The sequence below is a fragment of the Callorhinus ursinus genome, unplaced genomic scaffold (genome assembly GCF_003265705.2).
Source record: "Callorhinus ursinus isolate GAN/ISIS: 27379988/994484 unplaced genomic scaffold, GSC_fseal_2.0 scaffold16, whole genome shotgun sequence".
NCBI classification, from domain to species: domain Eukaryota; kingdom Metazoa; phylum Chordata; class Mammalia; order Carnivora; family Otariidae; genus Callorhinus; species Callorhinus ursinus.
In genome coordinates this window covers 2,527,971-2,543,649 of record NW_027397078.1, presented here as the reverse complement: position 1 = coordinate 2,543,649, position 15,679 = coordinate 2,527,971, and the positions used below count along the sequence as shown (strand labels likewise).

The 15,679-nt window shown below is 39.0% G+C and overlaps 1 protein-coding gene across 3 annotated transcripts in view; it reads left to right on the top strand.

The window, feature by feature from the left end:
* ZNF81 (zinc finger protein 81) overlaps positions 1 to 15,679 on the top strand; it is a 129,928-nt gene that overhangs the window by 91,688 nt on the left and 22,561 nt on the right. Inside the window, exons 6-7 of one of the 3 annotated variants that reach the window (XR_012381012.1) lie at positions 4,009 to 12,201; positions 14,408 to 14,823. Coding sequence is in view for 1 of the 3 variants with exons in the window: in XM_025857940.2 (XP_025713725.2) it covers positions 4,009 to 5,717 (1,709 nt within the window). In the remaining 2 variants the exon portion in view is untranslated. Of the gene's footprint in view, positions 1 to 4,008; positions 14,824 to 15,679 lie in introns of those variants that run through there. The other 2 variants (XR_012381013.1, XM_025857940.2) reach the window with 2 other exon arrangements.

The following is a 15,679-nucleotide window of genomic DNA, read 5'->3' as shown; positions in this document are numbered from 1 at the left end:
ATTTACTATCTTCTGGATATTTGTTCCTCTAGTAATTAACTCAGAAGAGTCTTCTGTTCTGAACGCTTAAGCTTTTTATTTGTATTCTGATGACTTCTATATTGACACCACTAGTTGCTATATTGTAACTGGATTCTAGTACCACATTTACCTGCATATTAGACAGTTACCATAGAATATTCTACTTTATTCATCCTTACTTAGTATGTGAAGAATTGGCATCATCATTGCCCAAATCAGGAATTCTCATGTTACAAATTTTGTCAGATTCTGCTGTTTTTGTTTCTTCCCTCTTAGTTATCTTCTCTTACTAATTACTCTGCAATTCCTATTTTTTTTTGAAGAATACTATTCAGATATGCTCTCATCTTAATTCCTAGTAGCATAACCCAAAAGCAGATCTGTATTTTCTTATGCTTGGATTATTCTATAGCTCCTAATGAGATTTGCAGATTCTGTTCTTCTGTCTAGTTCATCCTAAATGCTCCTGATAGATTTCATTACCTAAAACATTGCATTTACCTTTGCCATTGGCTTTATGAAGTAAACTTACAATTATTCCAATATCACATAACACATGACCAGTGTGGCCCATGTATTTCCAGTTCAAGTTGTATCCGTACAGTTCCTTAATTCGTGCATTCCTCAAATTTTCACCTTGTCTTTAATGCCTACCATAGATGAAGTTCGTCTCTGCATCTAGGATCTGTATTATCTTGTGTTCTGCCTATCCAGGTAATAGACACTTCCATTTTGTTTCATTTCAGGTTAACATCTATTCCATGAAATGGCAAATTTATTGCCCCTCTCCATTTCTGTTCCCCTGCCTCTCAGATGCTTCTGCTCCTAGTAATTTTTGAAAGTCCCTGAAAATAAGGGCCTCTATCTTATTTTCAGTGTTTGAACACTAAGCGTGAAGGCAATACTTACCAATATTAACTCATTGAATTTGTGGGGGATAAGAATATAAGAGGATTTTGCTATATTTCAGAGGGATTTTTAAAAACTCTACTGAGAGATTTCAGCAGAACATAGATTGTAATTGGAAAGTAAAGACAATGGCATCAAATAATAAAAGTTTACTGCTTGTGTATTATATTTCTATTATGATAGAAATCTTTTAAAATGATTAGCAAAATGAATAGCACAGAAGGTGTCTGCTTTTGAAATTTAGGGGAAAAAGTCTCACAAGCAATATGATCAGATTAATTTTCAAAGTAAAAGGCTCAAACTGCTTAATGAAGCATAAATATGTTTTTAAATGGCACAAAAGAAAATACTGAGAAGGCTAAATGGAGGAAGAGGCCATGAACGTGTCTTTTGATTTGAGAATAAATGGGACTTTTGGAGGCATTTTTGTGAGTGGCAAATAGAATGCAAGCTTGCACACACAGCTGTTATCTAGACTGTTGACTCTCCATTTATGTACTGTTCCTTGAATCTGTGGGCTCAGGAAAGGTGTAGAGAAGCTTATTATTGCAAAAGCAGATTTTTTACAATGAAAATTGGTATTGGTGATCTAAACATTGTCCAGTACAGCAGGGGTTTAGAAGTTAACTTAATTATTTATAAGTTATACTTTCTATAGGTATATTTATAAGTTAAAGTGAAAAGCAGAACCACTTCTGAAACCATGCCTAGGAATCCAGTGCTTAATATCTACAGAATAAATTAAAGCCAAGTACGGGAGAATAAAAATGCAACTTAAGAGTAAGAGGCTGAGATTTTGGATGGCATATATATCCAGAATACGGTATCAAAGCGACCAACAGGGGAAGACTGGATCTGATGACTCACAGCATTCTCGCTATCTAAAATCTCTTGCTGGGGCGCCTGGGTGGCTCAGTCGGTGAAGCGTCTGCCTTCGGCTCAGGTCATGATCCCAGGGTCCTGGGATTGAGTCCCGCATTGGGCTCCTTGCTCAATGGGGAGCATGCTTCTCCCTCTCCTTCTGCCTGCCCACTCCCCCTGCTTGTGTGCACTCTCTCTCTCTCAAATAAATAAATAAAATCTGTTTTAAAAATAAAATAAAATCTCTTGCTGCTGAAATTATGTATATTTTTTCCATTTTAAAATTATCGAGAATCTAATATGTCTCATGCATTATACTGGTAATGGAAACATCTGTGATTCCCACTCTGGGTGAAAATAGTGTATTAATTATGTTAAAGCTTATTTGAAGTAATAGATTATAAGATATAGTGACTTAAATGCTAAAGAATTTTACTTCTCTCTTCTATAAAGTTTCTAATATCACAGGCCTTTGGAAAACCTCATTGCTCACATTTATTCCAGAATCCAGGTTCCTTCCATTACATAACCCCATCATCTCTTGGGTTGTTTTGTGTGTGTGTGTGTGGCATCTGCATGTTTGTATCTGTGTTACTGCCAAGTCCAGATTTTAGTAAGCAAGAAGGTAGACGAGGGTATAGAGAAAACATGCCTACTGTCTCAGTGCTCTGGCTTGAAAGTGGCACCCATCATTTTCTCTCACATTCTGTTGATGAGAACATTGTCACATGGCCATACCAATTTTCAGAGGAGGCTGAGAAATGTTATATGACTGGGCAGGCATATGCCTGAGTGCTCCTCTGTTAATGGGAAAGAATGATGAAACAGATTCTAGTGGACAGCTTTCAACCTACCACAGATAGCTTGTCTTCTCTCTGATTTTATGCTTCTTGTTAGATGTATATATTTTTAGGGCCAAGAAAACAATTATACCTAGATGGAGAGTTGGAGTATAGATATCTTGTTTATTGTTTGTATAGGACAGGATGTCTGTGACTACAGTATTTTTCCTATAGGCAGGAATAAATTAGTTTTTTCTTGGTTTTATTGAGATATAATTGACATACACCTCTGTGTAAGTTTAAGATGTACTGCATAATGACTTAACTTAAATACACTGTGAAATGATTACCACGATAAGCCTAGTTAAAATCCATCTCATAAAGATACCGAAAAAACAAAAAGTGTTTTTTCCTTGTAATGAGAACTTTTAGAATCGACTATGTTAGCAAATTAAATTGGTTTTTTGATCACATTGACTTGGTATTGTGGCTAACAAGCAAAAAGGAGCAAGGGTAGTGAGGATTTAGGATCAATGGAGGACTGGGTGTTATACGAAAACAATGAATCGTGGATCACTACATCAAAAACTAATGATGGATTGTATGGTGACTAACATAACATAAAATTTTAAAAAATAAAGAAAAGCTAATGTGAAGGGTGCCTGGGTGGCTCAGTCGTTAAGTGTCTGCCTTCAGCTCAGGTCATGGTCCCAGGGTCCTGGGATCGAGCCCTGCATCGGGCTCTGTGCTCCATGGGAAGCCTGCTTTTCCCTCTCCCACTCCCCCTGCTTGTGTTCCTGCTCTCGCTATGTCTCTCTCTATCAAATAAATAAATAAAATCTTCAATAAAACAAAAAGCTCATGTGAACTTAGACTCTGAATCACCCCCTCCAAACCTAGTCTCTCCACAGATATTTTCCCTTAAAACCTTTGTCTTTTTAATCTTCAATCCCCCCTACTTTATATCTTTATATCCACCCTACTTTATATCCTACCAAAATAGAACTAGATTGCTTATGTTTGAACTCCAATCTTCAACACTTAATAACTATGTTTTAGAGCAAATTATATAAATAACCATTCTGAGCTTCACTTTTCTTATCTATGATAGGTAGATAATAATAGAAAATACCTCAAAGGTATTGAAAGGATTGAGTAGGGGTGTGTGTGTGTGTGTGTGTGTGTGTGTGTGTGTGTGTGTGTGTGTACATATATGTATGTATATTTCTTAGAGCAATGCCTGGAACATCATAGATATTATGCAGGAACTTGGCACATGATAAATGCTGTATGTGTATCTCTTGTCATCATTGTGGCCATCATCATCATATTTACTGGTTTCCCCCTGTGTTCAATTTGGATTAGCTTATATGTACCTTTTAATCCTCTGTTATCTATTCTTTATGTCAATTTTACTTTTTCTTTCTCTTTTTAGATGGGAGGTTTGGGATTAAGACCTCACAAAAAAGAATTTCTGGAAAAGCTTCATTTCATAGTGAGATGGAGGGTGAAGATACAAGAGATGATTCATTGTATTCCATTTTAGAAGAACTGTGGCAAGATTCTGAACAGATAAAAAGATATCAGGAAAAACAGAGCAAACCTCTGAGTCATGCTGCTTTCATCAATAAGAAAGTACTGAATACAGAGTGGGATTTTGAATATAAAGACAGTGGAAAATTTGTTCATCCAAGCCCAAATCATATTCCTTCACAGAAAAGACCCCATAAATGTGACTCATTGGGAAAGAGTTTTAGGCATAATTTGGACATACGTATTCCTAGTAAAAACAATGCAACAAAGAACTTTGATAAAAATACTGGACATGGTCAGGTTTTCACACAGAGCTCTTCTTATACTAACCATGAAAATACTCATACAGGAGTCCAATTCTGTGAAAGTAATCAGTGTGGAAAAGTCCTCGGTCTCAAACAAGCATTCAGTCACAATCTGAAGCTTCCTGTTGGGGAGAAAGCAGATATGTGTTCTGAATTTGGGAAGATCTTCACCCAGAAGTCACACCTCTTTGCACCTCAGAGAATCCACACTGTGGAAAAACCTCATGAACTTAGCAAATGTGTAGATGTGTTTACACAGAAGCCACTACTCAGTATATATCTGAGAGTTCATAGAGATGAAAAACTGTATATATGTACTGAATGTGGGAAGGCATTCATCCAGAATTCAGAACTAATTGTGCATAAGAAGACTCATACTAGAGAAAAACCCTATAAATGCAATGAATGTGGAAAATCATTTTTCCAGGTGTCCTCTCTACTTAGGCATCAGACAACTCACACTGGAGAAAAACTCTACGAATGCAGTGAATGTGGGAAAGGCTTCTCCCTGAACTCAGCCCTCAACGTACATCAGAAAATTCATACTGGAGAGAGACACCACAAATGCAGTGAGTGTGGGAAAGCCTTTACCCAAAAGTCAACACTCAGGATGCATCAGAGAATTCATACAGGAGAGAGATCTTACATATGTACTGAATGTGGGCAGGCCTTCATCCAGAAGGCACACTTGATTGCCCATCAAAGAATCCATACTGGAGAGAAGCCTTATGAATGCAGTGACTGTGGGAAATCTTTCCCTTCTAAGTCACAACTCCAGATGCATAAGCGAATTCACACAGGAGAGAAACCCTATATATGCACTGAATGTGGGAAGGCCTTTACCAACAGGTCAAATCTCAATACTCACCAGAAATCTCATACAGGAGAGAAGTCTTATATATGTGCTGAATGTGGAAAGGCCTTCACCGACAGGTCAAATTTCAACAAACACCAGACAATTCATACCGGAGAGAAACCCTATGTCTGTGCTGATTGTGGGAGGGCCTTCATCCAGAAGTCAGAGTTAATTACACATCAGAGAATTCATACAACAGAGAAGCCTTATAAATGTCCTGAGTGTGAGAAATCCTTCTCCAAGAAACCACATCTCAAAGTACATCAGCGAATTCACACAGGAGAGAAACCATACATGTGTGCAGAATGTGGGAAGGCCTTCACTGACAGGTCAAATTTCAATAAACACCAGACAATTCATACTGGAGATAAACCCTATAAATGCAGTGACTGTGGAAAGGGCTTCACTCAGAAATCGGTCCTGAGTATGCATCGCAATATTCATACATGAAAGTAACCCTTTTTCTTACAAATGAGGAAGGCCTTATCACAGAAGTCAGGTCCAAGTGTGTGTCATAAAACTCATCCAAGACAGATCCTATATGAATATACTGCATGATAAAAAGCATCCATCAGCCTCTCTCCCTGAGATAAGAAAAATTATTCAAAAGAGACCCTCTAAGAATGCATTGAATAAAAGGGACTTCTCATATTTGCATGGTCTCACAAAATATAATAGAATTCATACTGGGAAGAATGCTGTCAGTTTGATGCATTCAGAAAAGCCTCCCTATAGAAAGTATTATAAGGCAAATTGTTACCAAATTCTTTATAGATGGAGTGAGCAAAAGTATGTAAATGACAGTCATGTTTACTGTGTCATATTAAGCAATGTAAAGTGGCAACAAAATGAAAGGAAGAACAACAAAATAATGTATTTGATGCGTAGACCTACTCTCAGTTCTTCAGGGTGTTTGTGGCAGAACACATTACACAAAAGGAGGAATCGTTGAATTGAAATTCTTTTTGGAATTTAATATAATTGTGTCTGTCCAATATCTTTCCTATTGAATCCTCCTGTGAATCCACAGTTTTCAAGTCATTATGGTTTTATATATACACACATCTGCAGATATAATCTCACTTGAACACATAAATATAATCCTATAATTCATGCTGGTTTCCACGACAGTTTATCTTCTTTCCTTGTGGTACAATGCAAAATAGCCACAGACCTCTCCCATCCTTTTATGCATGCTACTCTTTTTTTTTTTTCTTTGATTAAGAGGTAGAGCTCTACTCCTTGACTCTTGAGCTTGGCCATGTGATTTGCTCTGGCCAATGTACATTAGCAAAGAGATTCAAGAGGCTGGAGAAAAATCAGCCTTGAGCCTTGTCTTCTCTTGCTGCTCTCTGGAATTCTGAGAACTTCATGTGAAGAAACTCAAGAGTATTCTGCTGGGGGATGAGAAACCACACGGAACAGAGATGGGCCAGCACAGATGAGGCCTCTTAGAACAACTGCCAGGCAGGAGAGTGAGACCTTCCTCAACCTCCAGCCCCTGCCAAACTGGCCCACACCGAAAGAGCCATACCAGTTACCCCAGCCAACCTGAAGAATTATGAGATACATAAAATGATTATTGTTTTAAGCTACTAAGTTTTGGGTACTTTGTTGCACAGAAAATGCTAAGTAATACCTAAAAGTGTATACACATCGGGGCTGGGGGTGGATTATACAAAACATAAGATGTGGCATTAGCTCTGGGCCTGGGTGGCAGGTGGAGACTGGAAACAATGAGGAAAACTGTTAAGAAAGGCTGGAAAAGATGGCAGCTCATGTTATTTACTAGGGAAAAGAATAGCAAAACAGCATGCTCTGTGAGAAGATAGAGAATATACCAAATGAACTTGTGGAGAATGTTGGAAATACCAATTTGCTTCTTTTTAGCTGCATACGGTGAGGTACCAGGAGAGAGATGAACTAAGGAAATAACTGTTCCATTTACAAGCAGAATTCAGAAGAAATACCCAAAAAGCCAGGACTTGCTGGGTTGGAAAATAACTATTTCTCACACATCTCCAAGTGTCTCCAGCCATCAAAATATTCTCACGGTGAAAAATGGTCTCACGGTAGAGATCAAATCATGGATGCAGCTATAAGACCCTTTGTTAAAATGTGTGAAATATTTGAGTTGGTGTTTGGGAGACTCTCTCAGCTAAACCCAAAGGCTTCTAAAAACTTCATGACATTGTCCAGTAGCCTGAAACATTGCTAAAGTAGAGAGGGGCCTGTTGTAAAAAGAATTGTCAATGTGGCATTTGGGGCATGGACTAAATACAGACGAGATTTGTGGAACACCTTTAAGTTTCTAATAGAGTTTTACTACCTCCGGGTTGGACTTAAAGGAATTGAAACAGTCCAAAATGAAAAGCAGCCTTGGACTACCTTCTCTAACTTCTATGAACATGAAGCAAGCAGAGAAAGTTACTCAGCTGCCATTTCTTATGGGAAAAGAAGGATGTCTCAGAGAGAAGACCCAAGAACAATATGTTAAAATGGACTGGGAAGCTATTCCCAGGTAGAACTGTGACCCAGTCAAGAAACATCTGCCACTGGAGCAGGGAGACCTGACGACATTTGTTCTGTGCGACTTCAGAATTGTTATGGAACAGTGACTAAGATGTGCCTCTTGTTCCTCCCTTCTTTTAAATGAGAGTATCTACTGCAGTTCACAGTCCCTGTCTCACCAGTGTGTGTGTGTGTGTGTGTGTGTGTGTGTGTGTGTGTGTGTGTGTGTGTGTGTATGGGGGGGTGATGGTCATATAACTTGTCATTTAGCTCACAGGTCGCTGGATCAAGAACCTAAGAAATTGCACCCAAGGAGCTTCAGCCACATCTGAACCTGATACCGAAGACTTGAGGTCCTGGGTTTGAGCCTGATGCCCTAATTTGGGATGAGACATTTGGAGGTCTTGGAATGAGGGTGAACATATTTTGCATGGTGTGGTAATATAAATAATTAATGACCAGAAGGTAGATTGTGTTAGATAGAAAAATGTTACAAATTTCTACCCTTTCTATATGTGTGTCCCTTTTCAATCTTTATTTTGCTTTGTGTTTCAGTTGGGGTAATTTCTATTAACCTATCTTCAGGTTCACGAATTTTAACCCCTACCCTGTTTGATCTGTTTAACCCCTACTTCTGTTAGTGCTACTGATGAACCCAATTAAAGGCATTCTTCATCTGAGTTATGTTTTCTTTATTTCTAGTATTTCCATTTGACTCTTACAGTTTTCATTCTTCTGCTGAAATTCCCCATCTGTTCATACCTGTTGTTCACATTTCCCACCATCCCCTTTAACACATTAATCATTGTTAATTTCAATTCCCTACTTGATAATACTAACAACTGGGTCAGCTGAGTCGGGATTTTTTTATTGCTCTGTCTCTTAACAGTGGACTGTTTATTCTTGCTGTTTTGCATCTAATAATTTTTGGCTGAATGTTAGATGTTGTATGTAGGAGAATAGAAACTGAGGTAAATAATATTTATTCCTGGAAATAGTTATGACTGCTCTTCTGACAAATCATTAAGGGGGGAGGGGGTGAGTCCACCCAGTCAGAATTTGGGCTGGGTTTAGGTTTTGTTGCTGTGGTACCTTCATTGTACCATAGACTTCAAATTTCTCAAATATTACCGTGGGCTTAGGGTAGGCACTGGTTTTCCAGATAATTTTTCTCAATATTCTTGTACCACCCTTGCCTTTAGGCCTTTCCTGTGTTCCTGCATCTCAGGGAGGATCTCTCTCCATGCCCGTGTCTCTCCCTTAGTAATAGACTGCTGTTATTACTTGGGTCTTGGTGACCTAATGAATAGGGGTCAGGAGTTGTCCTGGGCCAACCCCAGTTTTAGGCAGGACTTGTATCCCTAGGTCTTGAGGGTGGAGTTTTTTGTTGTTTTTTTTTTCAGTGATCCTGCCTCTCCCCATTGGTAAACGGCCTTTAGTGGTCTCAGCTCAGGATGATTACCCGCCCTTCCCCCATGAATGGAAGTTTTTTTTTTTTCCTTTTCCTTTTTCTCTAGCCACAGCAGATCTGCACCTGTATCCTGGGGGTGACTGGGTTTGCATCACTTCCCCCAGTGGTTTAAGGCTTTTGTTCTGTAAGGAAGTAGGGTCCCATTGGGGCTTTGTGCCATTTCTCTATCAGCAGCTGTCCCCTTGCAGGCCTGCACCACTGAGAGAGGCTTTCTCCAGTCTCCTTCCCTACCCCCATTATTACTGGTGAGCATCCAGTGGAGGTCTGTAGCAAAGAGCCTGCAAGTGAAGGCCGACTGTCCTTAGGTCTCCAGTTCTCAGGGGTTCTATATTCTCATACTATCCCACACTCAGCCTTTAAAATTTCATTAAAACCTCTTGCTGAAATCTTACTGCTGCTATGGTGGACCCATCTTCCTTCTTGCTTTGCCACAGGTGACCCAGTGACAACTTCCTAATCTCCTTTGAGGCACTTGTCTTATACGTCAAGCTAATTGGTTGCTCTATGGTCTTAGTTCTTTGATGAGTTCAAGAAAAGTTATGATTTTGTAGATTGCCCATATTTTTTTCTTATTATAAGAATGGGAGCTATGCTTTTTCCAGATGTCTACATCCCAGGCAGAAGACAGAAGTCTGGATGGTCTCCTTTGGCCATTAACATCAAAATATATGCCCCCCTTTCAATGTGACTCTTCCACTTCACCCATCAGGAGATGGAGTCCATTTCTCCAACCCTTAAAACTGGGCGTGGCCATTTCTTTGGCCAATGGGACATTAGCAAATACGACACAAGCAGATGTTTGAGAAGTGCTTACACATTGAGGTTTGCCCACTTTTGCTCCTCTTTGGAATCCTAAGGACAAGTGTGAAAAGGCCCAGGTTGTGCTATTAGGTGATGAGAGACTTCATGGAGCAGTGATGGAATAGAGATGAACCATCCCAGTTGAGGTTCCCGACACCAACCAGATTTTCATCTGCCAGACGTGCAAATGAAGCTATACTAGCCATCCAACCCTGGTCAAGCCCGCTGTGGTCAGTAGCATCTGAGATGACCCTGCATGATCCTCATTTCCTGGTATCCACACCTTTGTATAATCCCCTCCTCGAGCTTGGGCTGGATTTAGTGACTTGGTTCTAGTAAATAGAATGAAGCTGGGGTAATGGGATGTCACTTCCAGGGTTAGGTTACAGAGAAACTGTGGCTTCTGTTTCGGGTACTCTCTCAGATGGCTCACCCTAGGGGAAGCCAGCTGCCATCTCATGAGGCAGGTCTATGGAGAGACCCATGTGAGTGAGTTTGGGAGCATATCCTCCCAGGCTAGCCTTCAGATGAGACCATAGCCCTAAATGACAACTTGGCTGCAACCTTATGAAGATCTTCAGCCAGAGACACCCTTCTGAGCCTCACCTGAATTCCTGACTCACAGAAACTGTGAGATAATAAATACTTGTTGTTTTAAGCTGCTAAATTTTAGGGTAACTTGTTACATAGTAATAGATTAGTAATACACTGGCGCAGAGTAGAAAAGCTCTGCCATCCATCCCACCCATCCCGGACAACTCATAGTGTCATTGATTAAGTATTGATTGTTTTAAGTGCTAAGTTTTGGGTGGCTTGTTACCCAGGAAAAAAGCTAACTAATACATTTATTATTTATTGAATTTCCTCCTCTGCTATTCATCTCCAACAGATAACCAATACTAATCAACTACTATGAACACTTTCATGTTCTAATCTGTGCTTTTAATTATATATAGACATACATGTGTCCCCATGCTTATAATCAGATAGAAGCTATATAAGGATTGTTTTCTTCCTTAAATTTCAAATATGGGATCATGTCATACAACTATCTCTGCATCTTGCTTTATTACTCAACAACTATTTTGAATGGTTGCATGATAGTTCATAGGGATGGATATGCAATAATTTATTCAACCTTTTTCCTATTAAGATTTATACACACACACCCTTTTTTTTAACTTTTTTTGTCACTAGAAGCAATGCTGTTAAAAATATTAAGAGGTAGTTTGCATAGTGGTTAGGTAGATGGGCTCAGGAACCAGTCTGCTAAGGTTTTAGTCCTGGCTCTACTAGTTACTGGCTGTGTTACCTTAGGCAGTTTACTTAACCTTCTTGTCCTAATTTCTTCAGCAGTAAAGGACATTCACACTAGTACATATCTCCTAGATTTGATATGAAAAGTGTATTAGCTGCTCAGGGCAATTCTAACAAAGCACCACAACTTGAGTGGCTCAGACAGCAGAAATTGCTTGGTCTCACAGTTACGGAGGCCAGAAGTCTGAAATCAAGGAGTCAGCAGGGCCATACTCCCTCTGAAAGCTCTAGGAAAGGAACTGTTCCATGCCTCTCTCCTAGTTTCTGGCAGCCTCAGGCATTCCTTGGTATTAGATGCATTACTCTAATCACATGGCCATTTTCTCCCTGTGTATCTTCACATTGTGTACCCTTTGCATGTCTGTCTCTGTGTCTAATTTTCCCCTTCTTGTAAGGACCCAAGTCATATTGAATTAAGCCCACCCTAATGGCCTCATTTTAACTTGAACACTTCTATAAAGACTCTGTTTCCAAATAAGTCTACATTCTGAGATACTGGGGGTTAGAACTTGGACATATCTTTTGGGGGGGGGACACAATTACCCATAACAAGAAGTTAATGCATTTGTTTGTATAAAGCACTTAGAACTATGCATGAAGAGCAGGTCTCGATGAATATTAGATGTACCCCACTTCCTGTACCCTTTAATTCTCTCTGCTTGGCCAGGATATGAGAGCTTGTTTGTGGTATCTTAGTCTCAGCTAGTTACCTAAAGAAAATGTACTGGGTAACTGGAAAAGCAGACCTAGGACCAAGGTTTGTGCTACCAACATTTGAGGACCAGGCCAAGAGGATAATAGGAAGGAGCAGCCAGAGAGGTAAAAACATACTAGGTGTGGGGCGCCTGGGTGGCTCAGTCGGTTAAGCGTCTGCCTTCGGCTCAGGTCATGATCCCGTGGTCCTGGGATTGAGCCCAGCATCGGGCTCCCTGCTCAGCGGGAGGCCTGCTTCTCCCTCTCCCACTGCCCCTGCTTGTGTTCCCTCTCTCGCTGTGTCTCTCTCTGTCAAATAAGTAAATAAAATCTTAAAAAAAAAAAAACATACCAGGTGAGCAAGAGGCTCACAGAAGACAGTGTTGGAAACACTGTGGAAGCGGTGTTTTACTGGGGAATTTTCCAGAGTAGAGGTCAATTCATATGAAGATGGAAAACTGGTTCTTGGAATTTGTGACAAGGAGGTCACTGTTAAATGTGATGAGTGTTATTTTAGAAGTGAATTTAACTAAAGGAAAAAAAAACTGAGCAAACCTGAAGGAACTTCTGAACTCAAGTAATGTTGCTTCACCACAAAACTTTTCCTTTCGATAGGAAAATATTAGATAATTGGGCTGTATTACTCTATTGTTGTCTGGATTATACTAAGAAATGCGTTTTCAAGAATCCTATTTGACTCCAGGTTAGAGTTGGCCAGAAGTAGAGACTCCATGAGATTTGGTAGGTCAAAGTGAAGGAACAACCATTACTCTACAAGTTTAAGATTAGACACAGTGAAGGACAGATGCAGAGGTACCCAGAAAGTTTTACTTTTTCCTCACTCTCTTCCATTCTATATTCAGCCCTTCTTTGTATCTCCCAGCACTGGTGACCACCAGTGGTCCCAGGCCCACCATAAGATGCTTGGCTGAGGCCCACAAAAGCAACAGCTTTTCATAGACTTCTCTATAAGCTCTCCCTTGACAGTCTCAATTCAGCAGCTGGATGTGCCTGGCTTCTCAGATTTTCCTGCAAGCTGGGACTTATCCACCACCCATGCCACTGTTTCAAAAGGGTGGTTTAGTGACTTCTCTAATCTTCCAACTCCCCTTTCCATACCTTTACTTTCCCAGCTACTCCCACAGTGGTGCATGGTCAAATTCATATAAAAAATTCCTTATTCCATAATAGTTATAGAACCCGCTTACCTGATTGAACCCTGATTGGTAAGTTACTTCCTTTTCCTGAGAATCTGGTAAATGTTGCTCTTTTAAAATTGAGTGATGCCATTGAGAAGTCTTAGACTACTCCCCTCTCTTTTTTTTTCTTGTACATCTCTGCCATATAATTCTTTTTTATGCACGAAGTCAAGGATCTTTAGAAGCATATGCCTTGGTCTTGACTTTCTGAATTAATTTTAGTTACAATGAGCTGTTTTTCTGATCCATTTCTTCTCTTCTTCAAGGACATCAGTTATTGCATATATAATATGTCTTTGTCATCTTCTCCATCCATTTCATACCGTCTACATTCATTTCATATCATTATTCTTTTTAGCTGTGAGTGATTGTCCCTAGCCTCCTATTCAAAGATAGTTCTCCATGAATCTCTCATGTTTCTCATTGTCTGGACATTAACAGCCAATGTGCTCACATTTATTTATATTCCTGGGCAGTAAAGATAGAGAATGTTTTTCTCCCTGGAGAAATTCCCAGAAAAGATCTGCCTACATTCCAGTATGACAAAGATAATGTTTCTCTCTCTGAAGAGGAGGATGGGCAATAAAATGATAAAGCAATATTATTTTTCCCACATTTTAATTATGCAAATTTCTAATCATGTAGAAATATTGAAAGAACAGCACAGTGAACACACATGTATAACTTTCAACTAGATTCAACAGTGTATATGTAAATTTTTCCCTGAAAAATTGATGGTAAGTTATGGACAGCGTTACACTCATAAATACTTGAACATCTGTTTCCTAAAAATAAGGATATTCTCCCACATAACTGGATTATTAGTATCAACCTAATTTTATGATATGTCATAGCCAGTCTATTTTCAAATTTCTCCCATTGTCCTCAAAATATATTTTACGGCTTTATTGAGGTATAATTAGCACACGGCAAATAGAATTTGATGAGTTTTGACATATATATGCACCTTTTTTTAAAAAGATTTTATTTATTTATTTGAGAGAGAGAGAAACAGCATGAGAGGGGGGAGGGTTAGAGGGAGAAGCAGGCTCCCCGCCGAGCCAGGAGCCCGATGCGGGACTCGATCCCAGGACTCCGGGATCATGACCCGAGCCGAAGGCAGTCGCTTAACCAACTGAGCCACCCAGGTGCCCTATATGCACCTTTAAAACCATCATTACAATAGAAATACGTTACATACTCGTCACCCCCAGAAATTTCCTCATACACCTTGTCATCCAACTGTCCCTCCCTACACCGTTCCCCCCATCCACAGGCAACCACTGATCTGTTTCCAGTCATTATAGATTAGTTGCATTTTCTACAATTTTGTATAAATGGAATCATACAATAGGCACTCTTGTTTGGCTTCTTTCATTCGGCATGATTATTCTGTGATTTCTTTGTGTTGCTATAGGCATCTATATTCATTCCTTTTTATTACTAAGTGGAATTTCATTGTATATATGTATATATATATACCAAATTTGTTTATCCATTCATGTGTTGATTAAAATGTATTGTTTCTATTACAAATAAAACTGATGTGAACATTTATATATAAGGCTTTGTGTGGACATAGCTTTCATTTATCTTGTATAAATATCTAGGAATGAATGGTTTGGTCATGTGGTAAGTGTATATTTAACTTTTTAAGAAACTGCTAAACTGTTTTCCAAAGTGGTGTACCAATTTTATATTCCCACCAGCAGTATATAAGTGTTCCATTTGCTTCATATCTTTGCCCTCATTGAGTATGATTATTCCTTTTAATTTCAACCATTTTAGTGGGAGTGAAGTAGTATCTCACTGTGGTTTTAATGTACACTTTCCTAATAACTAATGCTGTTGAGAATCTTGTGCTTTTTTGCCATCTATATATCATCTTGGTTGATGTTTCCCTTAAAATACTTTGCCCATTTTTAAATGGGGCTGTTTGTCTTGTTATTGAGTTGTAAGAGTCCTCTATATATCCTAGATATAAATCCTTTGTTAGATACATATTTTGCAAACATTTTCTCCTAGGTTTGCCTTTTCATTTGAATAACAGAAGAGCAAAAGTTTTTAATTTTAATAATTCCAGTTCATTTATACTTTCTTTTATAGCTCAAGCTTTTTGAGTATCGTTAAGAAATTTTTGTAAAACTCAAGGTCACTAAGATTTTATCTTGTGCTTTCATCTAGACATTTTATAATATTGACTCTTTTGATTCTATGATCCATTTTGATTTAACTTTCTGTATGGTCTTAGGAAAAGATTTAAACTCATTTTGTTTTGCATATGGCTGTTCAGTTGTTCTAGAACCATTTGTTGAAAAAGATTGTCTTGTCATCTCTGTAAAAAATCAGTTGGCAGTATTTCTTGAAGTACTTCGGTTCTGTTTTTCTGTCTTAATGCCAGTACCACACTTGGTATTGTG